The following is a 27,628-nucleotide window of genomic DNA, read 5'->3' on the forward strand; positions in this document are numbered from 1 at the left end:
GAATGTTGAACCATGCGTTGACTAAAGATCTCATGAAACATTGTGTCTGTAAAAAACACTATCAGAGGCATATTTATGATATTTATAGCAGCCCACTTGCACCACATCTGAAAAAACTCACGCGTTTGCTGAAAGCTAAACGTATAAAGTAGAAATGATGACATAACTCATAATTCTGAAATTAAAGTCGAAACAGACTTTTATTTTGAAGAACATTGTCATATAGGCTGTAAGTGACATGTGGATTGTACAGACAGAGCGAGAGCATGCCGAATTAAAACACAACGAGCTGTTGTGTTGTTGTTTTGATATGAGTTTAAAATGGAAAATGATTTAGCAGTTTTGCAGTTGTATATATGCATGTATATATGTAACATTTAAAAATATATATATATTATTGTTGTAGCCTTTTAAGTTTTATCTTCCTGCCTCTTTGTAAGTCTAAGTTCTTATGTAATAAAGTATATCTATCACCTGTTCATATGACATTTATCTCTTGTACATAGCTCCATCTACCTGTGCAAATACACAAAGTTGTTCTTTCAATGCATTTTATCCGTTTTGAGAGAAAAACTGTGTTGTATACATTATATAGTATGAAAGTTTAAAGTAAATGGTTTACTGTTTGCAACTATAAAAGTAAAATCATACTGTGATCCACAGCTGAACAAAAATGTCTCAGGATAGTCAACATGGCAAGTGGACCATATCAGGACAACATTATCCCTCCAACACCTCAGAAGGATTTGAACAAACCATGTATTAAACCTGATTTAGAAAGAAACCTGATAAGATCACCACTTTCTTCATACAAGAGCCCAAGCTGAGTCCAAAACGCAATGTGGACACCCATTCTGTGAATCAACCGCCGGCTTCCTTCATGGGATCTGAAGCCAGGACAGCCACACATGTGAATCAAACCATCCCTGTAAAATATGAAAGCAACCCTTCATCTTTCGTAAAGAGAAAGAGAGAAACAGAGGAAGCAGGCTGGAACCTCTCAAGCAGTGATGATGAAACAACAACATCTGCCCTGAAAAATGAGCCCAAGAAGTCTAAAGTAAGCCCAAGATGAAGAAGACTGAAGTCAAATGTCTTCCGAGTCCACACAGCACTGGTTATTATAAAGAAGAGCCAGCTGATTTATTTGAGACAAATTTATTGTCTTTGAACGACATGTATCGTTTTTATTTAAATAAGTCACTGGGATACCAAAAAAGTTCAACACCGGAGCGCTGCATATCAAAGGTATGTATGTCTACTTAAAAAAAATGATGCATTTCTAATAATTTTCTAACAATCTGTTTCTTCTTCTGTCTTTCTCCAATCTTCGGATCCCTGAAAGAGTCTGTACAGGTGTTGTGTTAATGAATGAAGTTGCAACTAAGAAGTCTACAACCAGCCATACAAAATGTTTTAATGTTTTTTCTTCTTTTATAGTTTAATTAATGCTTTGACCTTCCATGGATGGTGGAGCCAAGCAGTATCCGCCTGAATTCAGGTAGGATGAAATCTCACCTTTAAACTGTTTGGATTTGATGTAGAATTGCAAACTGTAAGACAGCTACATAAAACATCATTTCACCAAACTGAACAAATGCCACTGAGTTCGTTTGTGCCTAAACTGAGTGCTTTTGTTGTTGTTCTTTAGGGACAAGCCGGTCATACTCGTTCATGGAGAAAAAAGAGAGTCTGGTTCGGTTAATCGAGCAAGCCAAACAATATCCACATATTTGTTTCTGACAGGTTCTGTCATTTTTGCAATAACCTACTTTTTTCACTAGAGGGAAGCATTACTGTAAACTTTATGTTAGTTTGAGGTTCTCTAAAAAACATTTTTTCAGTAAGAGTTTAAAACTTTAAGGCTTTTTAACCATTACGTTAAAAAGTAAATATTAAAGTCTCTGGATATTGCATTTGCCACACATCATACGTGAGTGTTGGACATTTTATTTATCTGTAGAAAATAAGACTTAAGCTTAAAGTTTCTATAAAAATCCTGGACAGTACATTGTTAAACATATGTGTGTAGGCATAAAACAGGTGTGTAAAACAAAGCATTCAGCCATATGATAAGCTTTCTCAGTAGAATGGGTCACACCAAAATCTCAGTGACTTTAAACATAGGATGCCACTAGTTAAATGCCTAACTGAGTCTAATGTGTAGAGCTTTACTGGTCTGCACAAAGTCCAGACCTGAGCCATTGCACTCCTTTGGGATGAACTGAAAGCTATATCCCGTCAGTCCCATCACAGAATATAGATAAAACAATTTGAGAACTACACAACATATTAATGCTCACAGTTATGAAATGAAACACTTAAGTAACAATGCAATAGTAGTAGTGTTGTAGCTCACTTATATAATTTCATTAATACCTTGATCAGGATTTAGGTTTTATAAGCATTCAGTAGCATAATAATGCATATGGAACCTAGCACTCCCCAAGGTAGCTGAGAGACTATTAACGTCTTGGCAGACGTGCAGATTATCAGCTGTGCATCTTTTGTAATGAGTTGAAATTAGATGTTAAACAGGCGCAGTATTGAATTTTAATGTAATGTATTCCTAGAGCACTGTTTTCTCTCCCAAGAATCTTTCATGTTTTATTCAACAGAGAAAGACATAACAGAATTGAGCATTTTTGACTCCAGAGGAGTGAGTTAAATTGCTTGTCTTATTTCATATAAATTCAACAAAAATGAAGCAAAAGAACAAAAAGATTGATAGTATAATCCTTCTCGAACACCTTTGTTAAGTCTTCATGTGCTAATTTGCCTTTAAATGAGTGCTAAACATCACTCTCTGAAAAGCATGGAGGGTTTTTTATTAAATTAATAATTTTTTTCCTGACAAAGGACAGCGTAGAATTGATCTTGTTACAATTAATGCAACACAAAAGCTGAAGGCTTAATAAATGTGACTCAGTGTTTAAATGTACTCTTTTATACCACTTGCCACAAAAAGACATGGATTTTAGGGCAAATCAATGTTATTATGCAGGGAAGTAATTCTGAGTCTTTGCTAAATGTGCCATTGGTAGTGTTTCATACTGTTTGTTGGACAGAAATGAAAGAAAGAGATTAGATCAAATGGATGGCATTATATAAGATCAGTTATATTCATGTCATAGTTGCCTTCTGCAGGAAAATGATGCTGCTTTGGTACGAGGAGGGATTCAGAGTCATCATTATCATCTCAAACCTCATCCCAGCTGATTGGTACCAGAAGACCCGAGGGTAAGATGGTCCAGTGTGGAATGGGAGGAGCTAAATACACACTCACACAGATCATGCAGCACAATGAAGAATCAGAACGGAAATGTTAATTCTGATGCTGCGGTCAATTAGAAACGAGCTGTTTATGTTCTGCTCTCTTTTGGAGTTGCTCATTTTCCGAATATGCCAACATTTCTTTCATATCTGAAAGTCATGTGTTTGCTAGTCCTAATGACTCATTTGTCTGTTGCTATGACAACACACTGAGCAGACACTTAGAGTAAATTGAAATTAAGCTGATGTATCCTAAATAGGATTGTCGAGCTCTGCAAATCCAGATAAACCAATCATGTTGTTATAGACTCCTCTGACCTGAAATGGTCTGTTTAAATTAGCTAAATGGAATAATTGCTTAAATGAAGCAGCGTTTTATGAATGATGTTCATTAATAAAGATATTCTCCGTGGTGTCATATTCACAGCAGCAGAAGTTAGCAGGCAGGTCAGAGCGATGGCTAATGAATTAGGAATCGCTTTCGGTTATTAGGTTCGATTTTATTAGTGGTCTATCAGGAACAGAATACCTTTAAGGAGTCAGAAGCTCTAGAGTCACAGGGTTTGGCTGGCAGTTAGGTTATCACCCACACTAAGATGAAATCTCTCAATTGAGCATTTAATATTTAAAGCCTCTGGCCTACATACAGTATATTCAGACAATCTGACATAGTGGAGTATATTGGTACATTCACTCGACCTGTGCTGCGAAATCAGAGTCAGTTCACATAGCATAGTAAGCAAACCCTCTGCCAATCAATTCATAATGGATTCAATTCTATTCCGTGTTTTTATATACAGTAAAAATAGCAACATTCCTCAATATTATTGCAATTTAAAGTTTTAATTTTAAAATGCAGTTTATTCCTGTCAAAGCTAATGTTTCAGCAGCCAGCACTTCAGTCTTCAGTGTCACATGATCCTTCAGAAATCAATCTAATGCTGATTTGGTGCTCAATAAACATTTCTTGTAATTAACTACAGATTTGTTCAGTTAGTGCACTCATAAAAAAAAACAAAAAAAAAAAAAAAACATTGGTGTAATCGGGCATATGTCTTCTTCAGATATTTAGTATGTACCGATTTTTGAGATATTGTACAAACAATGCACAGGTCAATGAAACATTATAAGCTACAGCTGAAAATGTATTTGCACTGAGTACTATAGGATTGAGAAAGACAAATAATAATTTTGACTGTAGCCCATGATGTCCTGGAGTTAATTAACAAAAATATAAATTTGCTACTTTTAGTGCCTGTGTGTGTCCCCGAGTAATAAGTTAGGTTGAGACCATGGCTGAATAGAAAAGAGAGCTATTATTTCCATGAAAATTGCAAGATTTCTAACAGCAACGATTTTTTCTCTCTCACGATAGTAAGGCATAGGGCATCTTTTTGAATTGGCTGGGTGAATGCTAGATGTAGTTGCCTGAAGGCCAGAGTATTGCATCAATGTTATGCAGAATACATCCTCTGTTACTCACATATATTCACTTTGCCAACCTGTCTCTATCAGCTTCAGACCTCAGTGAAGCACAAGGAATATAATTACAGGTCAGACATGTCTCCCCATCTTGTTCTGTCTGATCCCAGGTATCCCTTCTATATTGCAGCCCAGGCCATATTCTCATTATTATTCACACAGACAAAGGTTCTTCCTCTCAAATCTCCTCTGAAGGGCTTTTCTGCTGCCTTTATTGTAATGGCTCCGATCTGAATCCATATTGATTTGTTCTCCTAGAGCCTTATGGGAACATTCTATAACCAGTCTGTCAAGAAGAGTCCCCACACTCCTCCAATCATGAGTTATTGGACTTCTCTAAGAGACGTCTAGCATGTTGAAGTCTTTTTCTGCATGTATGTGTGCACTTGTGGAATGCAGAACCCTTGATGCTTCTGCAATAGTAAATATAATAAAAATAGAACCTATTTTTTAATTGAGGTGAATGAAAATGTATGTGGAATTTTTACAACCCATGTTTTCTTTATCTTTTGTAACTGAATTTTATTGAGGGACATATTATAACTTTATTCCATTGCTTTTGTTCTCAGCAGTGATGCTCCGTCACTACTGAATCTTTAAAGCCATGGCAAAAGAAATCATATTTTAAACATTTAAGTGTGAGTTTTCAGTCTGTATGTATTGTGATACAATAACAAGATATGGAATGATATCAAGTAACATCTTTCTATTGAGTTGTCATTGTGGTATGTGTGCAAAAACAAACCAGTGTAGTCTGTTTCCCAAAACAAATGACTTTTATGAATGAATGTTGTGGTCGCTCTTGGAATTGATTTTCAGAGGCTTTTTTTTACCAGGCATATAACGCAAGCAAGCTGAATATGAAACACCTGTCGCCACTTCAGGATCTGACAGTCTTGTGCATGAACTTTGTAACATTTTGATGATTCACCTTAGTAAATATGCTATTGTATCTCTATGACAGGATGTGGATGGGTCCTCTGTACCCCAGGTTACCAGAGGGAAGTCCGGGAACAGCTGGAGAGTCTCCAACCAACTTCAAAAGAGACCTGCGGGAATACCTGGAAGCATATCAGGCTCCAGAGCTCGCTGAGTGGATTGACCGCATTAAACAGCATGATCTGTCAGAAACAAGGTGAGAATCTTTTATTTAAATTAGAAAGTTGACATTATATCAGAATAGCATAGTGTGACTTTTGATTAATTGCAAAAGGCATCCAAAATGCTGCTTATCTTGCCAGAAATTCTAGATTTATCTGAAATAAATGATACCAATGTAAAAGAATGGCATGTCTGCTACCTTTCAAAAGTCTGGGGTTACGGGTTTATTTATTTATTTATTTATTTATTTATTTATTTATTTATTTTTTGAAGGATGCTCGCTAAGGCTGCATTTATTTAGACAAAATATAACAGTAAATACAGTAATATTAAGAAACATTATAACAAAAAAATTTGAATATATTTGAATATATTTAAAAAAAAATAATCTGAATTTTCAGCAGTTATTACTGATGATTTTTAGATTGATTTTAGAATGAATCATTAGAATGAGTTTTCAGAAGTCTATACAGTTCTGCTCATTAATATCTAGTTAATTTGCATTTTGATTTAAAAGGAAAAAAACGATGCATATGCCAAAGGTTGGTTTTACTAATAGGATACGGTTAATTTTATAAATTTTGAAAATTGCAGGGAAAAAAAAATCCCACCTCCATCATTCATATGGTCATCAAATATTATCTAAATGAACCAATAATTAAAATAAAAAATACAGTTTTGTTTTCTAAGCAAGTAACTTCTTATCTATGTTTTCTGTATAGGGTATATCTCATTGGTTCAACTCCAGGAAGATATCAAGCACCTGCCATGGAGAAGTGGGGCCATCTGCGATTGAGAAAAGTAATGTTTTTGTGTGGTTACGCAGTCTTTTTGTGTGATTCAAGTTCTTTTTTCTTCAAAGGCAATAGCTCCTCTCCACCCCAGACTTAAGAATGATTGATGTCCATGAAAAAGCATTGTACTTCTGCAGGATGCCTTGAGACGTACTCTTCATGCCTTTATTTACTGAGGGAATTCAGATAATGCAGGCAGAGCGAGGTGCTGGATTGGCAAGATTCAGAAATTGAGCCAGGAGAACTCAGTTTCTGTACTGAAGTGAAGTCACACTGAACTCACTGATTTTTTTTTTAAAACAGCACTTTGATATGAATGACTGACTGAATGACTGTGACCTACGTAAGGTTCATGCCATATCAGTGGATCTTAACTGGTGGATTGCGAATCAAAAATAGGTTAAGGGCTGTTTTGAATAGATTGCTGACAGAAGAGCAAAATAATACTGGTGAACAAAATAACATGTAAACGTAAATCGTGCATACTTAGGAAAGCTAGAATAAATAGGCTTATCATCTTTTAAAAGAGAGGCAAGACGCTTTAAGTATCTTCTGTTGTTGACTTCAAAGGCCATGCGTTCAATTTTGTTGCTAATTCATCTGTCACTTGATAAAATCTATCCAAATTAGACGCATTTAAATACTGACGTAGTGTGGCATGCACTCATTGTTTTTGTTTCTCTCAGTTGCTCGGCGAGCACACAAAGCCTGTGCAGAATGAAGAGCAATGGCACGTGCTCGGCCAGTTCTCCAGTATTGGCTCCATGGGACTTGATAAGACTAAATGGTTGGCAGCTGAGTTCCAGCGCACTCTGACCACACTGGGGAAGCCAGGGAAATCATTAGCCAGTCCAGAAACACAGATGCTCCTGGTGAGTGTTTTGAACAGGCCCTTTAGACAGAGCATGCTGAAACAGTGAAAGGATCTGTTCGTATCACCTTCTCTGGTTTGCAAACAGCGTGGCCAGATGGATATTACAATAAACACAGTTGCATATTCTTCTACCAGCTCGCTTATCGATCACTATAAATTATCCCTCAATTGTATCAATTTCAGTTAGCTTATAATCAAGGAGGGACGCCGGGGTGCATGTGCTTCTGCCAGTTTCTCCGTGTTCCTCATTCGCATTCCGGTATATAAATCTTCTGAGCTATGAAATTTGAAATTTGTTGATGTCCTGCGTGTTTAATTAGCTATTAGTATTCATAGCACGTTCCCATTTGCTTTAATTGAATTCCAATTGTACAAAAAAGGAAACCATTTCACGTCTCACTCGGCACGAGCTGTTAAGAGACAATAGTTACAAGAAGAATTCTCATCCATCCTGTTATTTGCATAACAATATCTGCTCAGATGGAAGGATAGAAGATTGATTTCTGTCTGATGCAGCCATTGTTAAATGTCAGTTGAAAAGGCAAGGCACCACACAGAGAGTCTTCAGCACAGAGCAAGGTGGTAGACCGTATCATCATGTGTCATCTCTAAAGACCGAAGACTCTTACAATTAGCAGGCTTCAGAAACTCTGTTGAACTTTTGAGGTGATTCAGTTCCATAACTGGTAGGTAGGGGTGAAACTATTCAGAAATTCTAAATGTAGATATATATAGAACATACGCACAAAGCTACTTTTTGATTTTCACGTCTGTATTTAGTCACAGTTTAGTTCTGTCCAGTTCCTCAGGGAACACAAGATTTTTGACAGACAGTCCTTTAGAAATTATGCTAATATGCTGATTTGGTGCTCAAGAAACATTTCTTCTTATTATCAGTTGTGCTACTTGATATTTTTATGGACATTGCAGTACATTTATTTTTTCAGGATTATTTTTTATTATGGTTCAATAGAGCAGCATTTATTTGAAATAGAATCTTTAAAAGTAAAAATGTATTTTTTTTTTTTCAATTGAATCCATCCTTGGACCCCTAAATGCAGTATTCATTTCTTTCAGAGTCCTGTCATTCTGTCATTTCTAGGTTTATCCATCTGTGGAAAATGTGAGAACCAGTTTGGGGGGCTATCCAGGTATCATCCATTCTTTTATTCTGAAAAAAATAGTAACAATATTTTCCTCACACCTCCACAATCGTTATATGACAACCGACTGTTCTTATCCCTGCAGCTGGGGATCTTTACCCCACAGCATATAGACAGCACAAAAACAGCTTTGGCTCCATTCGTTTTTCCAGTATGTTTCCAGTAAGTTTTCCTATCTCTGTGAAAAAAAAGAACATATTTTGACAATTATACTCATCAATATTCAGCCTATAATGAGCTTTTTTAAATGTTACCATAAATATTCTCCTGAAAAGGCTCCTTAGCAATGCTCCAGACCTCGTGATCTAAACAGATGTCTTTCCCAAGATTTATATGACCCTTAAATTGCTCCTTAGAAATTTCAATTGGGTTCTTATCCAATCTCTCTCATCATTTTAACACATTATCACTATAAATAAGCTATTTTACTGTTCGCCTCAATTTTCCTCAATGATCAGAGATGGGCCTATTGCGATGTAGATTCAATCTCAGTCCCCCTCTGTAGTGCACACTCTTCTGCTCAGTATATTTAAATGAGTCCATGTAGATTTCAGTATTCATGCCTGAATGCTGACAGCAATCAGACAGAAAGCTCTCCTCTTCGTCTGCACTGTACGTCCTAAAACATCATCTCTCTGCACCTGCAAATGGCATGAAATGCTTCTTTGGGTGTTTTTGCACATAGGAATGGTATATCAGCTGGTGTTTCTCCATTTTCTTTCTCTCTTTCTCTTACTTTTTCAATCTTTCTCCTCTAAACAGTGGCTGGCATGCTGGTGTCACTGGTAGGAGCAATGCGATGCCCCACATTAAAACCTATATGACTTCACACAACTAGCCTGGTTCCTGGTCACAAAGTTAGAATGATAAACTTGCTTGCTAATTTTGTATATGTATGTGTGTGTGTGTGTGTATGTACATGTATGTATGCAAGAAGAAAAATAATTTGTTTTTTTTTATTTACATCTAAATTTTAACTTTTTTTATCACTCGCTGATTTTGCACATCATGTTAAACACCTATTTTATTACGATTCTTTGCCTTTTTGTTAATTCACATTCAAGCTGCTTTAGCAAAATGAGATTATGAAACTTTTCTCATATATTAGTTCAGATGTGATTGTGTTAGTTTGTTGTAACAAACACCAAAATACATCTCAATGATGAGCTGGATGAGATCAGCACCCTTTCTGCTCTTACGTTCTTCAGAGAACTATACACATAGCTGTCTAAATAATGCTCTTGGCAGAAGGCTTGGTTTTCCCTGATCCCTGGCAGATTTGTGTCTTCTGTGCTGCATTGATAGTGTTCCACTCGAAGGATCCCTTAGGCCCTGTAGATGTATATTTACACAACATGAGCCTGATATGTTTGTTTATTTAAGATTATGTCATCCCCTTTCATTAGCGGTTTCTTAGCTGCAAAATCATAACCACTTTCCGGTTTCATCAGTCTGGTAGGTTATATGTTTGTTAGTTAGCACCATGGACCATTAACAAGTTTTCTCGAACAGTGCTTTTACAGATAATCAAAGTCAAAGCCCTTTAGTGCAATTGGTCAATTGAAGTGGTAAAGACTTGTCTTAGTGGTGAAGTGGACAAGCGTCAGGTGGGTTATAAAACACAATGATGAACACTCTTGTCTTTGATTATCTTTCAAATTACTTCCAGGAATAGCATGTTAAGTTCAGCAGTTGAAAGCTTGTTTTTTGCCTGTTGTTCCCTAGAAAACCAATCTCTGAGGAGAGATTCTGGTTTTAAAACCTAGAAGATAAGATACACCTCTCTTTTACCAGCAGACAAAGATACTCTTTAGTCAAATCTTTTAACACATGATGTTCCCAAGGCTGTTGCATTGACATGCTATTTTCATTTTAAGGCAGCATGAATGGCCACTGTTCCTACGGCATTTCTCAAAGCTGTGGTTTTAATAATGGGTAAAATGCATAGGGAGTCTCTAGGTCAGTTGTGTCTGGTGACGAGTTATTCATGGACCTTTTTATGAAGCCTACAGGCATAGCTCATCGTTCTTAAACTTGTAAGACACATGAATTATTCAGTAATTACAGTCTGAAAGTCTCCTCAACAATATCATTTAGCTTTGACATATTTAAAGCTAACACTTCTGGTTTAGGTGACATTTACATGATTGTTTGACTCTGAGACTTGTGAAACTTCATCTGCTGGTATCTTCCCACAGTGCCAATTTATCAAAAGCTGCCTGTGGCGCCCTGGAGAAGAATAACTCTCAGATTATGGTTCAACTGGGAGTCCTCTACCTGCCTTCAGCCTTTGTGAGTATTGTGACTCAAGTCAATACATGACAACTGAGATCTTCATAATATTTATTTGTTTCAGAAGCCTGTTCTAGTATCTGTGCATTTCTGGCCATCTGCTAAATCCGATTAAAACTAGCTTCTGATTGTGGCTGGAGGTCTCTAGTTAATCAAAGATGGGCATTATCTGGTAGAAGCTAGGTTATTACACAGTCGGGCTACAAAAGTTGGCCCATCAGAGCATCTTAATCAGTCTGGTTAAGACTGGGAAACCACCTTGGTAAGCGGCATATAATGGACTCCCAAATTCCCAGAACTGAGCAAAAACAAGAATTTCTTAAAGGTGATTTGCAAGCTTGGAAAGGTCATGGACAATCATGGAGTTAACTGTGTAAACCATGTTAACGCTAACCACAATTAGTGTTACCTAGATTTTCTAGTCACGTTTCAAAATATTTCGCACTTTAGCCTTTTTCCAGCAGGGTTCTAGTTTAAAAGAGAAATGAAGATCTCCAGTAAAACTCTCAAGAGAAGGACCTTCATGAGAAAGACGAAAATTATCTGAGCTTACATCTAACTACTCTTATGTGTGTAACTACTATACATAATGTCTTTGGGTAGATCTCTTATCTCTTCATATGTAGAGAGAGCACTTTTGTATTTGCTCAATACTCGCAGGGTAATTTGTCCTTGTTGTCAGGGTAGGTCTTAGAATTACTTCAAAAGTTGCTAAGCAACAGTATGGTTCAGTTCTCTTACCGTGGAAAAAAAGAGGGGGGAAAAGCAAGAGTTTGAAAGAGGATAGTGAAAGGTTGGGCTGTCTTATTTAAAAGGGATATGTTTTTGTTTTTTTTTTGGCCTGAAGCCTCTTTGTTTTAGTTGAACACAGTCTTGTTTGTGTCATGGTTAGCTCTTGCTAGAGGTCATTTTTGAGTAAATCACAAGGTTTGTTGCATTATAGTGATTAGCCATTTTTAGGTTGTCTAATATTTTTAACTTAGCATGTTTTTAAGACATTATATTTGCGTTCAATACACATTATAATAATTGGTTGCATGCTTAAGTCACGAATGAGGCTGTATGTTGACTATTGAAGTTATTTTTGCATCTGTTCGAGGTCATGCTCCATAATTTTCATAACGAGTCACATTTTGTTTTTTGCCACAGTGTGGGGCTTTAATTAAAGTTCTCTTGTTTAAGTGTCTGAGATCAGACTTTTGAAGATCACCAGAGAATTACATTTTGTTTTTGTTCTTAACGAAAAACATTTGACAACGTGTTCGTTGTTTTCAGTACAGCATCACGTTGTCTCAGTCATGCTGTGTTGGCATACACTAATCATAACCAGTGGTTATTAATGTGCCAAGATCGCCCATGTCCTCTCTTACCACCAACAAAGCTAGTGGACTTAAAGTATGTTCCTGAGGTGATAAAGCAGTTCATGAGTCATGCTTTTGCTTAATTAAGGATTTCATAATTTTGTCAATTTTTCTGATTCAGTATTTACATATATTGCTCATTACTAGCTCATCCAAGCAGTCAAGGCCATTACAGAAATTTGGAAGAAAATTAATGTTCAGTTTAACATGCACTGACATTATAGGCTATGTTTACATAACAACGATGTAGTCAAAAACAGAAAAGTTTTCCCCTTTCGTTTTTAAAAATGTTCACGTATACACGACTCAATTCGCGTTTACACATATCTGCAAAACAAAGACCAAAAATGCTGTATTACAAATGCTAGGATAGAAGCTGACGCTGTCACCTTGTTAGTAAACAGTACCTGCAGGGAAGTTATGATTATATGTTGTATATGATGGGACTCCGTTGTTGTTGTAATATTGGTGAAGTAAATCCACACTTTGCTGAAGAAGTGTTAGAAAACTCTTGAGCAGCAACAACAGTACCATATACTCCTCCATTGTTGTGAATGTTTGTTCGCGCTATAGCCTTTAAAATCGTCACATACTGCACATGTCTGAATATGCATGCGCATGATGTCATAGTTTTCAAATATTCCTGTTTTGGGTGTTGACACAGAAACCATAACGGTGGCATTTTCAAAAACTTGCACTTTTAAAACTGTTTTCAAATATATGCATTTTCATTCCTCAAAACGCTGTTGATGTGCAAACAAACAGGAAAAATGCATAAAAAGTTACCCGTATTTTGCTGTAAACGAACCCTAAATTGCACCACAAATTGAAACAAAAAATGAAACATGTTTTGAAGGTAACCATATTATAAGGCTTCAGGTAAACAGAAATGATGTTTTTCACAATGTGTATGAATTCATAGCGCTCGGTTTAGTGAATTAATTTTTGTTTGCTTTTCCAAACTGTTGGATGAGTTGAAATATTCTTGGTTAACCATTTAAGCTCTGACCCAATTGGATGTTTACTTTACTTGGTATCCTCTTGAACCATCAAATTGTCTACTTGTTTTTTACTGCAGCCAAAAGCAGCTGTGGCAAAAAAGAACAGCTGGATTCAATAGACATGAAGATGCTAGTGAAAAACATCAGAACCAGGGATATAAGTAATGAGAAAACTAGTGCTAAACAATTTAATATGCTTAAACTCTGTCATTTTGTCTGACATCTGCTGATTGGGCAGAAATTCAGATAGATCACTCAATTATTAATTCACCCTCATGTTACTCCAGACCACATTAACCTCAATGATGCCTCTGCTCAACCACTAAGATGCTATTATTAGTTACGCAAGCACAATTTATCTTCATTATTTGTGACGGCAACTAGAAGTTGGAAAGTTATTAGGGAGTTTTTCTTTGTTTTTTCTTTTGTTTTTAAATACACACACACAATGAGATACAGAATTTTTAATTTTCCTAAGCTGTAAGTCGTTACCATTAGAATTAAAACAAAGCAAAAAAATATTTCTTGAAATATTTCAGTTTGTTTGCAATGAATCTAGAACATAAGAAGGTTAGCTTTTTTTATTAAATTACAAAAAATAAGACTTTTTCCGTGATAATCTATTTTTTTTTTTTTTTAGATGCACCTGTGCATATCTGCTAAATTATATATATGGGGGTCAGTGCTGGTGGTCTTTAATCTTGAAATAATCTCAAAGGTTAAGAGTCCTAAATGCTTGTTTAATTGCTTCTATTCTCCTCATTTGTAAGTCACTTTGGATAAAAGTGTCTGCTAAATGATTAAATGTATGTAAAAAGCTTGCTAAACTTCCCCAGATGCCTTCCACATTCAGAATTAACCTTTTTCACACTTTTTATAATGTGTTTCTAGGACGTTTCGTGTTTTTTTTTGTTTTGTTTTGTTTTTACAAATAGCAGGACAGAGTTTGGGAGTTGCATGCACCTGCTGCATCTCTCTGGGTTTTGAGAAAGCTTTAGCTGTCTGAGTCTGGGTGATATATTCCCCCCGTGCCCTTTACATCTATCCAGCCCCCTCCATCATCATGCCCACCACACAAATGAGAGTTAAGCTTCCCTCAGAACAGCCCTGCTCCCCTCTGGCTTTTTCCGCAGAAAACAGGATGTGACACATTCTTATTAGAGCTGGATGAGTATTTTTGTCATGTATTGTCTCCATCATCTGAGGTTGTTTTTGTTTTTGTTTTTTTGGACAGTGTGAGTAATGCACTGGTTCTTTTTATGTAAATGCTGTTGTGTTTTTGCCATATATTTCAGAATTGTACTTATTATTATGCATATAATTATTTATTTGGGTTAAAACATTTATTTATTTTTTGAATCCTAGTTAATCCTAGTTAATCTTTAGGCATTAGGGTTGGGGCGGGATGATTGACTGACTAGTCAACTATTCATCTGACAACCAAAATTTTATATTTTGCCTATTTATAGAACTTAAATTGGCCTGTTTGTGTTGAATATCAGACTTGTTGATTTTGAACATTAACATATTTGCATATGCCTACTGAGCATGAAACATGTGCTTTCTCTTTGTCTGTGTGTAGAATATGAGCACATTTCCTGTGGAGAAGAATGTGTTTCCAGTCTCCAGCTCCTCCAAAGGTTTCCCAGTGCCTTTTAACCCTCCCACCTCTGCGTTACTCAAGCAAAGGTGAGACTGAACATTGCACCATTCCCCAAAAGTAACTTTGTAGTTCCAACCTTCATTAAAATGTCATCGATGTTCTTCTGAACCCTGAACATCCACACATATTAAAAATGACAGATTTACACTTCAATGAGGCATTTGCATCAACGTTTAAAGGTTTGCTTAATACTTAAAAAGTACACTGAATCATCGCTTGAAGAAAGGTTAACCTTTACTTTGAAATTCAGAGTTCAAATGATTGCTCAGGAAACACTCTGTAGATATTAAATGCATAAGATGAAACAGCAAATGAAAGCTTGCAGGGCAGACCAGTATCCAGGCTGAATAAATAAATAAAAAAAATTATACAAGTGTCTTGATTTGCTCTTTCACTCCAACAGTTATTCATTATGTAAGTGTGTTTCTCGAGTATAAATCACTGGATTTGATAAGCAAGGTGTTCAAAGACAGCTTCTCGTGATGGCAAAGTTCATATTTTAATTGCTAACAGCAGTGATGCACAAGAGGTGTGGATGACACAATTAATGGCCATTTAATTTGCTACACAGTGTGTGTTTTGAGCCATCAAGTAGGATTAATAATGAGGAAACATTACATTTACTGCCACCCAAATACTCTTATGTTGTCATAAAGCATTTATCAAAAATCAAAAAATTTAATATTCACTTATATTCATCTCTAGCTAGTCGATTAATGAGTTCATTTGTTTTATTTTTAAACACAACAGTTTTTTTATGAACAGTTATATGAATGTATGTGTGTGTGTGTGTGTGTGTATACATGTATGTATGCAAGAAGAAAAATAATTTTACTTAGCTTCCCGTAGGTCAGTTTGTGTAAACGAGAAGCCTTTCATTTTATGTAAATGAGTATATGGCATTCAAGTATATGGCAGTTTAGTAAAACTGTGCATTGTTTTGACTGACTGCATAGTTGCAGATGAACCCAAACTATAGCGTGCAGGACATGCTGATGACATTAAATTAACCCATTATCATCTGCTGGGTAATTACAGTGTTTTGTGATTCAGATTTCTGTGCAAATACGTAGATTCAGAGGCAGGAAGCTTACAGGGATATTTCACCATTTTTGCATTCAACATATTCTGTCAAAAGAAAAAAAAATATATATTTTTTTAGGATTTATATTTATGCAGTTATTGTTTTATGAGACCTAGATTACAGTCCAAATACAGTTCTAGGGAAAGCATGTCAGTATTTCATTTCATACTTATCTCCGTTTTTTAACCCACGCTCATAGGAACGTGTGCAAGAAATGTCATTCCTTTGTTGGAAGTGCCATGATATTTAACCATGACTTACGGGGCAAACTTAAAATGATAGGTTATGAATATGGTATTAGGTATAGCAGTTTGGCAGAGAAAAATAAAACACTTGATGTTGTCATAGCAGCTAATGTTGAAAATAGCACATACTAAACTGTCTGAACGTGTGATGGTCCTTTCCTTCGTTTTCGGTTTTTGAAATTGCTTATATGGCTGGGTATATCCCCTAGATGACATGCTACTGATAATGTCAGGAATCACTAGTATTTATGCCAGTCTCTTGGCAAAGACCGTTTGATTGCTTAGCTCTATAAATGCAGAGAAAATCCATTTGCAATCGGCACCACATTCTTAGTAAATGTAAATGAAAACAGTGCTATGGGCCCTGCTCCTGACACGTCAGTTAGACGACCTTTAATCATGGTGAGAAAATAGAGGTGGCAATCGATGGTACTATTGAAACCAAGGGTGTCATCAGTTTATGAACTGAGGCAGAAGCCCTCTGTGGTTTCCATAGCAGCATAGGTCTTTTGATAACAGAGGCTTCAGTCTGAAGTGGGATGAGTGGGTGTGGCCTGCAGATCAAGAGAAAAATGGGGGTTCTGCACTGATTGTGATGCATCACTGTGGTTTCAATCTGTTTTTAGCAGTAAATTATGTTTTTCCACTCTAAATGTACATTTTCAGTGAATCTTTTTATTTGTGTTTGAATGTCATACTTGTTTCTGCAATGTACCAAAAGCTCAGGGTCAGTACTTTTTATTTTATTTTATTTTTCTTTTTTTAAGAAATTAATACTTTTATTTTGCAAGGATACATTAAATTGGTCAGAAGTGACAGTAAAGACATTATTAATGCTACAAAAGATTTCTTTTTTGAATAAATGCAGTTCTCTTGAACTTTCAATTCATCAAATAATTATATGGCAATAATCTGTTTCCACAAAAATATTAAGCTGTACCCATTTTCAAAATTGATAATAATAAATGCTTCCTGAGCGCCAAATAGGAATATTAGAATTACTTCTGATAGAAATGCTGAAAATGCAGTTTTTCTATCACAATTTTTAAAGTTATTTTAAATTGAAAACTGTGAATTATAATAATTTTTGACAATATTACTATTTTTAATATATTAAATAAATCCAGCTGTGGTTATCACATAAGACGTCTTTCAAATACATTTAAAAAAAAAAATCTTACTGACCCCAAACTTTTGAACTAAAATGTATTTATATTTAATTTATATAATCTGTTTAATTTATATAATATATAGATTATATATAAATATAGATTTTTACCTAATATTTAATCAGACTGCCAAATGTGTATACTCAAATTAGGTTAAAATGCAATTCTAATTTGATGACATACAGCTTGAAGAGTATCTCCCAGCTTGGCTAGAATTTCATTCATGTCTGACTGAATTATTGTATTATTATTTTTGTTATATAATAATAATAATTATTATTATTATTATTGTAATAGACAATAAATTGAGCACATTTTAATATTCTAAAACGAGTGCAAGTGGAGGACAGAACAGTGTCTATGATTTTCCAGTCATCTACTAAAAGGGTCGCAGGCAGGACAGACAGCACTCATTTAAAGCGCAGATGAAAGTTATTACCACCAAGGCCTTTCGGAGTGTCTCGCCTCTGCTATCTGTGAGCAAATGCTTAATAGAGGCACTTCATTTCCTACAGATGATACTTATCCAATCAAATCAAATGTGTCATGTCACTGTCCTTGTTGACACTCATTCATGTGATATTCAGTTTCCCACTGGATCTGGTCCAATGTCAGTCATTTACATAACCGTGTGTGTGTAACAATTAACTGCAATGGAGTCACACAAGCGTTTTAGCCTCTTCAAGCCACCCAAATCTTTACCTTTACACTATACTAAATAATACCCAGAAGGTCATTTGAGACCGATAACACTGGACTTTACAAAGCAAATGTGCAATTGCAAATTGCTCTGCATGCACCATGGCAACAGCTCTTCCATACCTGACCTTCTTCACACAAAGGGAAATACATGAAAATGTTCAAGTAAAGAGACTTTCTTTTGCTCTTGATTTGATTTTTGCATAGCTCTTTGCTTGGAAGTAATCTTGTCTTGAGTGATATTTCTGCTTGCCAGAGCACCAGCATGGGGTTTGATTAATAGTCATTTGTATTTAATCATTTTTAAGGACCAAACTAATTCAATTTTAAAAATTAGAATTGAACAGTTTGGAATTCTCATATAGGAAAAGAAAAAAAAAAAAAAAAAAAAAAAACTTTGTCCAGGTACTTCACCCCACAATCGAAGAAAATAAATAAGATTAAAATTTCCATCCTAATACTGATTATTGTTATGGGAAAAAAAATCTTGTTCTTATTAAGAGAACAACATATTATAAAAACATATTATAAATCAATGCTGAGGTAAAAAAACAAAAAAACAAAACAAAAAAATGAGCTTAATGTTTTTATACATTAAATTATTGAGGGTTCGGAAGGAAAAACATGCTTAATTGTCATAAAAAAACAACAAAAGAAAAACTTTTTTTATTTTTTTATTTACCCATAACTGTATATAACTTTGTCATTTTAAATGATGAGTAAATGTATTAGGTGTGTTAGAAGTGGTTTCTTATTTTCGGTATTATTTTTCAAAGATGACTTATTTTAAGGGGAAGGGGATATGTTATGGTTCCTTTATTAAGAGCATCGGTGTCATGCTCACTCTCATTTCACCTGTGCCCCTGCCGTCAACACCTGTGATGTTTATACAGACCGAACACAGTGACAGACTCAAATCTATATCTCAAAGAGTACCTTCACTTCTATATTAAGACAATCTTAACACATTTCTATTTCTGACCTGACTGCTGATGCTTCTACTCAGTGATGAGAAAAGGATAGATTCATTTCAGCTCAGAATTCTCATCACTCTCTACTCTTTAAACAGGCTCAGACTTAGCTCACGACTAAAGATTGAGGACCAGCCATTGTGAATTAATGGACCGCTACTCAGTAGCTACTTGAGGCTGCTACTTTAATTCAGTGAAGAGACCTTTGAGTGCTGCTTAAGAACCATTAAAAGAATAGTTCTGAATTCTGTCATCTGTTTACCCTCATGTTTTTTAATTAATTTTGGACCCATTTATAGCAGAATGTGCAGTTTTCCATACAATGCAAGTGAATGGTGACCACAGCTGTGAAGTAAGTTTATACTGAGTAATGTTCATTTTTAGGAGATTCTTCCTTCCAAAAACATGAGGTTGTTCTTTATGAATGCTTTTTTAATGTGCAAGAATTCATTTTGGTAAATTGCATGCCATTTTTATGCACCCATTCCCCCAATAAGACAAACCCTAAATGATTAATTTTGCTTCCCTTCATCTTCACGTATATTGGTGCTGTTCCAGGCAACAATTAAGCCTGGATGTGACTGTTTGTGTAGCCCTACTGCTGTGTGTTCCTGCTGTTAGATGAATGTCATTATTGAACGGTCTTGAAATTGTTGCACTAATTAAATCATTTAGTAGTTCTTGCTAAGGCAATCATCGTTATTACTATTGCTCACATTCGGGCTTAGAAATCTTAAAAAGCCCCTAACTTCAAATATTATATTTTAATGCATAATTCATCCTGCACCATTTGTTCATTTTGACTTGATTTAGAAAAACATTTTTTGATTAACAACAAATATATCTCAATGATACTAAAATAACACTGTTATATATTACTTTTTAAAGCAATGTGTATATATATATATACACACAAGACAAGCTTTTTGAAGGTTGACTATAGTATACGTCTGTATATCATTCTGAGAACTCCTTTGAGACAAGTGACTCACTTTATTTTCCAGTTATAAAGTGTAATGTTCTCATATTACAGGTATTATATCTCAGCTGCCTTAACAGTGAACCGTTTGACTCATTCACTAAATGGTTTTGTTTCATGTGCTTTTTAGAGGTATTTTAACTGCTGGGTTATTTTGTGATCGAATCCAGTTGTGTCAGCTAGTTACCATGGATACTGCCATTCTACAGTCTTTTCCAGAAGTCTACGTATATCCTATAATACATTATTAAGTAAACCACAGTCTGTGCATGATCCGTTATACTGATACAGTCCACACACTACAGTACAATTATGCCACAGGTGAGCATCTATCTCAAGGCAGCCTTCAGGGAAAGGTCAGAGCCTTCTACTCGGTCTATACCAGGATTCTTTGTTGGCCCAAGGCAAATACGTAATTCTGCATCATCACAAAGCATCATGAACTCTGCCTGGAGCAGGTCAGACTCAGACTATAAATCTCTTGGGTTTCCATTAATATATGCGGTTGCATTTCAGTTGTGTTTTCTTCTTGCAGATCAACCATGGATCTGGAATATTCCTTATGCTCAAGCCCTGTATGGGTTCCTTCTTAAACAGTTCGAGGTGCTGGGATCATCTGCATAAGACACCTAAACACACTTTAACTTTTGACACAAATAGTAAATGTACACCATAGTAGTGCACCCATAATGTTTTGTAATCATAGAAACTGTTGAGATGTTTAGTTATGCCTTAATTGTAAACATTTTGTAAAAAGGCCAAATGCATTTTACAATGGGAAAACCTTGAACTAAATACATTTTTCAGTAGTAGTGTCCTCCTATTACTTGTGGAAAGATCTTATGTTAATCTAGAAATCCAGTAATGTATGTTGAAAACAGCAATCAAATGAACTATTGTCAATGGTTTTGACCCAGTCGTGTTCACTCCTTGATTCAAAAACCTCAGAAGCAGGTAATAGGTACCATTTATAAAGAAGAAGAAAAAAAAAAAAAAAAAAAGATTTTTCACATCCATTTTGAACCGGATTTGTCATATAATGAATAGAGTTCAGATAAAAAGAGGACTAAATGAAATGGTGAAAATAACTCAAATTGGTCTTTTTTAAAGTTTGATTATGGCCATATCCTCTGAAATGAATTCCAGACGAGCTCCAAGGGCAGATTGATTTTTTCGTTCCTGGCTACAGTGATGCAGTAATGTGTTTGAGGAGGACTTTTCTCCCCCGGCATCAGTGATATATTGAAAGTGTTCAAAATACAGAACAATTGTTGCTGTTTTCTACTCATACTGAAATTTTCATGTTGCTTAGCAACATTGGAAAAGTTAATTCCACGTTGATGCAGGAAATCCCTGTGGCCCCAATCTTTTTTTTTTTCTTTAATGAATACAGTTTTGATTCTGTGTATTATTTCAATATTCACTTAGACCTTTATTCCAGCGTGTCTGTACTTAAAAGTTACAGCATGTCGCTTCTGGAATTTGTGTTGTGCATTGTAATGAAAAAGAACTATTCGTTCTGAATTATGTAGATCTCTCTTGCACAACTATCTGTGACATTTGTTGAAATCGCTTTAGACTTTAATCCGATAAATATTAGAGAACATTCCTCCATTCTAAAAAAGGTCTTTTAGTATCGATCCCAGATCATTAGAGTAATTCCTAACAGAGCAGTCTGTCCGAAACAACAAGGATCAATGTGTTTACCATTCCAATTAGTGACTATACTGTGTTAATGATTACCTGCAATTACTAATAATTGTCCCCATTTTGCTAAACTCGTAGTTTTGTCAAGGTATGACATTTTTGCAAATATTTTTCAGTTATATATATATATATATACACACACACACACACACACACACACAGGTGTCCAAAGTTAACCATGTGTAGTTCATTACATTAACTATGGACATGTTCCACTAACATTTTAAAACATAGTTTATTCTATCATTTAAGACCAGTCAAACTTTATTTTCAACATTTTGAATAAGAAGTATATTTGTGATTGATCTTTGGTCATAAAGACTGATAGACTGCTGCATTTTGCGGTTCAAAATTTCTAATGTAATTTTCATTTCTAATGATACATTTTAATTTAAATTTCCTGAATATCAAACTCAAGTAAGTATCAGACTAGCAGCTATTTATCAATCTCAAAGGAGCATTTTATTGTATCTGACCACTGATGAAGTTACATGCAATCAGGCTACATATTTTTAATGGTTTGCTGTGCTTGGATGAGGCTTAAAAAGACATGAAGGCATCATATGGAAAGCTGATTTAACATTTATTATCTAAAACGTACCTATCAATGTGTATTAGAGTTTTCTCTGACATATTTTCCATTTTTACTAGTGACTATTATTTAGGTCCATATACTTATTAGTCTAGCTTTACTAATGCTTATTTATGAAGCAGTAGTTATCTACCCAGTGGTTGATCTTACATTAACTCTTAGAATCTTTTTTTATTTATTTTTTATATTATGGCTAGTAAAAGTATTAACTTGAATACATGCATATATCTGATAAAGGTGTTAGTGTATATTTATTTAGAAATTGTATAAGTAGCGTGATACAACTGGAATACACACTAGTCATGAATAGCTGAACCACAGATCACTAAAAGAACCTAATTGCAAAACTAGCAATTTGTCACAAGTAACAGTAAAACCTGTCTTTGTTGGGATAGGATTGATGCAAATGAATAGGTAGCCTACTAGTGACTGAAGTAGCCTAGCTGTAGTAGTAAATTAAAAATAGATAGTAGTCACTATTTGAGTCTAATAGTAAAACAAGTACCAGCAACACAGAAAGTGATGCGTTAGTTTTAGTGTCTAATAGTTGAAATAGCTTGCCATATGCGTCGGCTCCGAGAGTTTCGTGCAGTCGCAGGGAGCGTGCGCCTTTTGTGAGGTTTGTCTACTGAACTTGAGGCACATCGTGAATATTTCTAGTTCTTCCGAGTTTAGCCAGTGTAAACTGTTGTGGAAAGCCTTTTATAGTAGTTCTAGCTCGTGCACAAATTCATTGTCGGAGATCTTCCATAGCTCACACATGCAGCCACCTGATGGACGCACTATGGCGAATGGAGTGGATTGAAAGAAGGTAAGCTTTCCGAAGAGACCTAGTGAGATGCATCACATGGAGATGAGCTGAACTACTAGATCCACCCACAGTCTAATCTATCAGGATTTCAGCTGGCACTAAATCGTTTCTCAAAGGATGGTATGAGCATCTCACATCATCATTGCTCATATGCAGTGCATCTGGTGTACATGCAGCCAAAGGATAATGGAAGACGAGGAAGTTTCTTACAGATGCTTTCCCGCCACCGTTAAATGTAAGATGTGGATACTTTATTACCAGTCCTGTCCAGCAGTAGTCACATAATGGCATGTAGAGGCGCGTGCTGCTGTGGCTGTGGTCCTGTGAATGAAGATAATGCGAGGTTCATTATGTTGCTGCTCCTCATCATCCTCTACCTCCTGTGCGGAGCCGCGGTCTTTTCAGCCCTGGAGCATCCCAAGGAGAGACAGGCGAAGGAAAAGTGGGCTCAGAGGTTTGAGCTTTTCAGCCAAAAGTACAATCTCAACAGAAGTGATCTGGAGAAGTTCTTGAGACATTATGAAGAGGCGAACATCGCAGGAATACGGGTGGACACCCTCAGACCGCGCTGGGATTTTACCGGAGCCTTTTACTTTGTCGGTACTGTCGTGTCCACCATCGGTAAGAATGACACTTGAAATATATCTTGACTGAAAAGATTAAGAAATATTCTTAAATCTGGTGGATATATTATATAGTATATATCTAAATTCACTTCAATATTTGCAAATAAATGTACAACGAATATATAAAAATAAATAGTATGATATTTATGTGTGTCATACTAGTCACACTTTTCAATCCAGTGAATATGTCTTACAGTCTATACAGTATTGCCTGAAAAAAAAAAAAAAGTAGATTGCAAATACCTTATTGTTCTGTTAGTGGGGCATATTCTCACAGTGAAATCAGCCTTTTATAATCTTTTAACAAAGTCTAAACAGTCTAATGAAATAGGATGCAAATATATACAACCATTGCTTTAGCCAACAAATATTGTAATGAATAGATTGTGAATATTTAAAATGTCCAAATCTTTCTTGTTGTCCATGCATTGATGTATGTCAGTGTGGTTTTATCATCTTAACTTGTTTACCTGAAACACAGCAAACATTAGGATAGGATCCACACACACACACACACACACACACATCTAAATAAAGAGAGGCTTGAATTAAAAATAATATTAAAATGCATAACCTGCAGCTATTTATTATTTATTTACTGACTGATGCAAGTAGGGATTGTGTAGTAACAGTTGCCTTGTGTTGTGATATTGTACTTTAGCGTTCACATTGTTGTGTATTTATTTATTTGTGGATGTTTGTGTAAATACACTTTGTGTATTGGATTTTTATGATTAAAATGAAAATTTAGTTTAATATATATAAAACATGCAAGAACACAATAAATGTAGTGTTGTAAATTGTTACATTGAGGTATTGGACTATTGATGCAGGTCACTTTACCTGCATGTTATACAGTGTAAAGATTTTGAAGTGATTTTATTGTACTTAACCTGAAATTTCGTAGCTTTTGAAAGCTTTGCTTTTGGTACAATATTATACCCAACACCTCAAGAACTGAGATTTATAAAGGAAGTAAAATCAGTCTGATACATGTTCCCCTCTGTTTTCTATACATTTCAATACATAATACATTTTATTTTCTATTCTTAACAAGTCGTTAAATATTGACATTGCAGTCTTCCCTAAGACTTAATAAAGATGCTGTTCATCTAAACTGAAGTCTACAGGTAATGCAATCAAATATGTGTTTACAGAATTTCCCAGTTCCCCTTGTCTGTATTCCTCACTAATTCCAAGAAAATTTCCCAAAGGGAAAATCAACAAACACAAAACTGTTAGTATTCCAACTGATGAACCGCAGACCTCTGTGGCTTATATTGTCTTTTCTTGCTGTTTGGTTTGTTTTCATTGCATCTCTTAAACACACTTAGACACAGTGGCTTAGATGCAAAAATGACTGCTTTGAGGGCAGTGGTGGCCTAATGGTTAGATAATCTGACTTGTAACCCAAAGGTTGTGGTTTCTAGTCTCGGTACTGGCAGGGATTGTAGGTGAGGGGAGTGAATGAACAGCACTCTCCTCCACCCTCAATACCACAACTGAGCAAGGCAATGAACACCACAGCAAAAATAGCTGCCCACTGCTCCAGGTGTGTGTTCACTTGGATGTGTTAAATGCAGAGCCCAAATTCAGAGTATGGGACACCATACTTGGCCACACTTCACATCACTTATGAAAACAAAGTCTTCAGAGCTGACGATGTGAATGAGCTTGTCTTCGTAATGTCCTTCTCATGCAAAATCATCTATGAGAAGAATAATGCAATCCACTTGTTATTTGCAATTCAATCAGTGTGACAAACTAAAAGTGGGAGATGTTTCAGAATCTGTCACCAATAACAACACTTTTCTCCAGCTCCAAGGAAGATGATCATATTTTGGACAATTCAACTCAATAAAGCCTGTGGCATATCTTGTTTATTCCCTTATATTTGGGTATAAATTAACGTTTCTTACTCTCATATTTCCCACAGGGTTTGGAATGACCACACCAGCCACAGTCGGTGGCAAAATCTTCCTGATCTTTTATGGCCTCATTGGCTGTGCAGCCACCATTTTATTTTTTAATCTGTTTTTGGAGAGAATGATAACGGTCTTGGCTTTTGTCCTCAAATCCTGCCATGAAATCCAACGGCGACGCAAAGGAGTTTTACCTCACGACAGCAGACAAGACTCAAGAAATGCAAGGCTAAACAGTAAAGACAGTCTTGCAGGATGGAAGCCCTCGGTGTACTGTGTGATGCTGATCCTTTGTGTGGCAGCAATAATCATTTCCTGTTGTGCTTCGGCCATGTACTCCTCGATCGAGGGATGGGAATACTTAGACTCACTCTACTTCTGCTTTGTGGCATTTAGCACCATTGGTTTCGGGGATATGGTCAGCAGCCAGCGGGCCAGTTACGAGAACCAAACCGTCTACAGAATTGGCAATTTCTTCTTTATTTTAATGGGCGTTTGCTGCATTTACTCGCTATTCAATGTCATCTCCATTGTTATCAAGCAGGTGCTCAACTGGCTCCTGAAAAGGCTCAAGATCCCATGCCTTCACTGCCCTGGGAGGTCTCTCCGGCCCCGTAGGAACGCAGTCATGCCGGCCCATGTCCGAACACGTGTTCGCAACATATCCATAGACACTGATGCAGTGAACGACAGTGAGACGGATGGACGCAGGATGTCTGGAGAGATGATCTCCATGAGAGACTTCCTGGTGGCTAATAAGGTCAACTTGGCGATCATGCAGAAACAACTCTCGGAGACTGCCAACGGCCATCCCAGGCCATGCGGGTCAACAAATAGACACAATGGATTTTCTGGTGGGGTCGGAGCCCTGGGCATAATGAATAATAGGCTTGCAGAAACCAGTGTGGACAGATAAATATAAACCTTCCAAATAAAATAACACAATGGCTTTATGAAAAGCCAGAATGCACTGCCCAAAGTTTAGGAACTATTGCTTTTATAATACAGATGTAGGCTCGTAAACACAGTCTGTTATGTGAGTTGAATGCTGTATAGTTGAAATATCCATTTAAAGGTAAAGAGAATGGAGCTCAGGTCTGTTTCTAAGATTGATGTGCTGCGAGAGACTTTTGACTCAAACTCTCATGATTGTAGGGTTTTTATTTTTTCTCTAGGATGTTGCAATCAGCAAGAGGCACTTTGTATGACAAAAATAAATAAGCACAGACGCTATGCTGGTAGATCTACAGTGGGGTCCAAAGTCTGAGACCAGTAGTCTGAATGTATATTCTTTTTTATAAATAAATGAACATGTTATACTATAAGCATTATAATTATTATTATAATAACTGCATGAAATTTAAACCGGAAAAATTAACACTATTTTCATAATTGTTGAAATTTCATAACTATTAATTGATAATAGTGTAATAGTGCTTTGCTTGTCCCTCATGGTTTAAATTACTGCAGCACTTGGATCAGATGATCCAAAGAGCATCTTAGACCTTCTGTAGAGTCACATCATCAATGTCACAAATTAGCTTATTTGATCAGTGACCTAGTAGTTCTGAATCTAAAGTATTAAATATGTTAAATATCATATATACACTAAAAAATTTAAGTTTATGTTTGAAAAAGAATAATCATTCAGCAAAGATGCACTAAATGTACAGTAAAAACATTTATAAACTTGCAGAATATTTCTATTTCAGATAAATGCTGTTATTTTGAACTTCAATTCATCAAGAATCTGTAAAAGGTTTATCCTGAATTCCACAGAAATGTTAAGAGTGCAACTGTCTGTAACATTGATAATAAA

At 35.8% G+C, this 27,628-nt stretch overlaps 1 protein-coding gene and 1 pseudogene across 1 annotated transcript; both read left to right on the forward strand.

Annotated features, from left to right (window-relative positions):
* The first annotated feature begins 673 nt into the window (after positions 1-673).
* On the forward strand, positions 674-20,795 carry LOC113060339 (tyrosyl-DNA phosphodiesterase 1-like; annotated as a pseudogene).
* A 2,406-nt stretch (positions 20,796-23,201) lies between these two features.
* LOC113060340 (potassium channel subfamily K member 13-like) lies at positions 23,202-26,780 on the forward strand. The gene is made up of 2 exons (XM_026229205.1): positions 23,202-23,882; positions 25,824-26,780. Exons 1-2 carry the CDS (start codon positions 23,546-23,548, stop codon positions 26,723-26,725), a joined length of 1,239 nt encoding a protein of 412 aa, XP_026084990.1. The 5' UTR covers positions 23,202-23,545; the 3' UTR covers positions 26,726-26,780.
* The last annotated feature ends 848 nt before the right edge of the window (positions 26,781-27,628 follow it).

This window comes from Carassius auratus, chromosome 42, assembly GCF_003368295.1.
Source record: "Carassius auratus strain Wakin chromosome 42, ASM336829v1, whole genome shotgun sequence".
In the NCBI taxonomy this organism is placed as follows: Eukaryota; Metazoa; Chordata; class Actinopteri; order Cypriniformes; family Cyprinidae; genus Carassius; species Carassius auratus.

Excerpts from the sequence above, each read along its gene's own strand:
- LOC113060340 (XM_026229205.1), top strand. The coding sequence starts at position 23,546 with ATGGCATGTAGAGGCGCGTGCTGCTGTGGCTGTGGTCCTGTGAATGAA. Across the intron at positions 23,883-25,823 it reads TACTGTCGTGTCCACCATCG|GGTTTGGAATGACCACACCA; the intron begins GTAAGAATGACA and ends TATTTCCCACAG.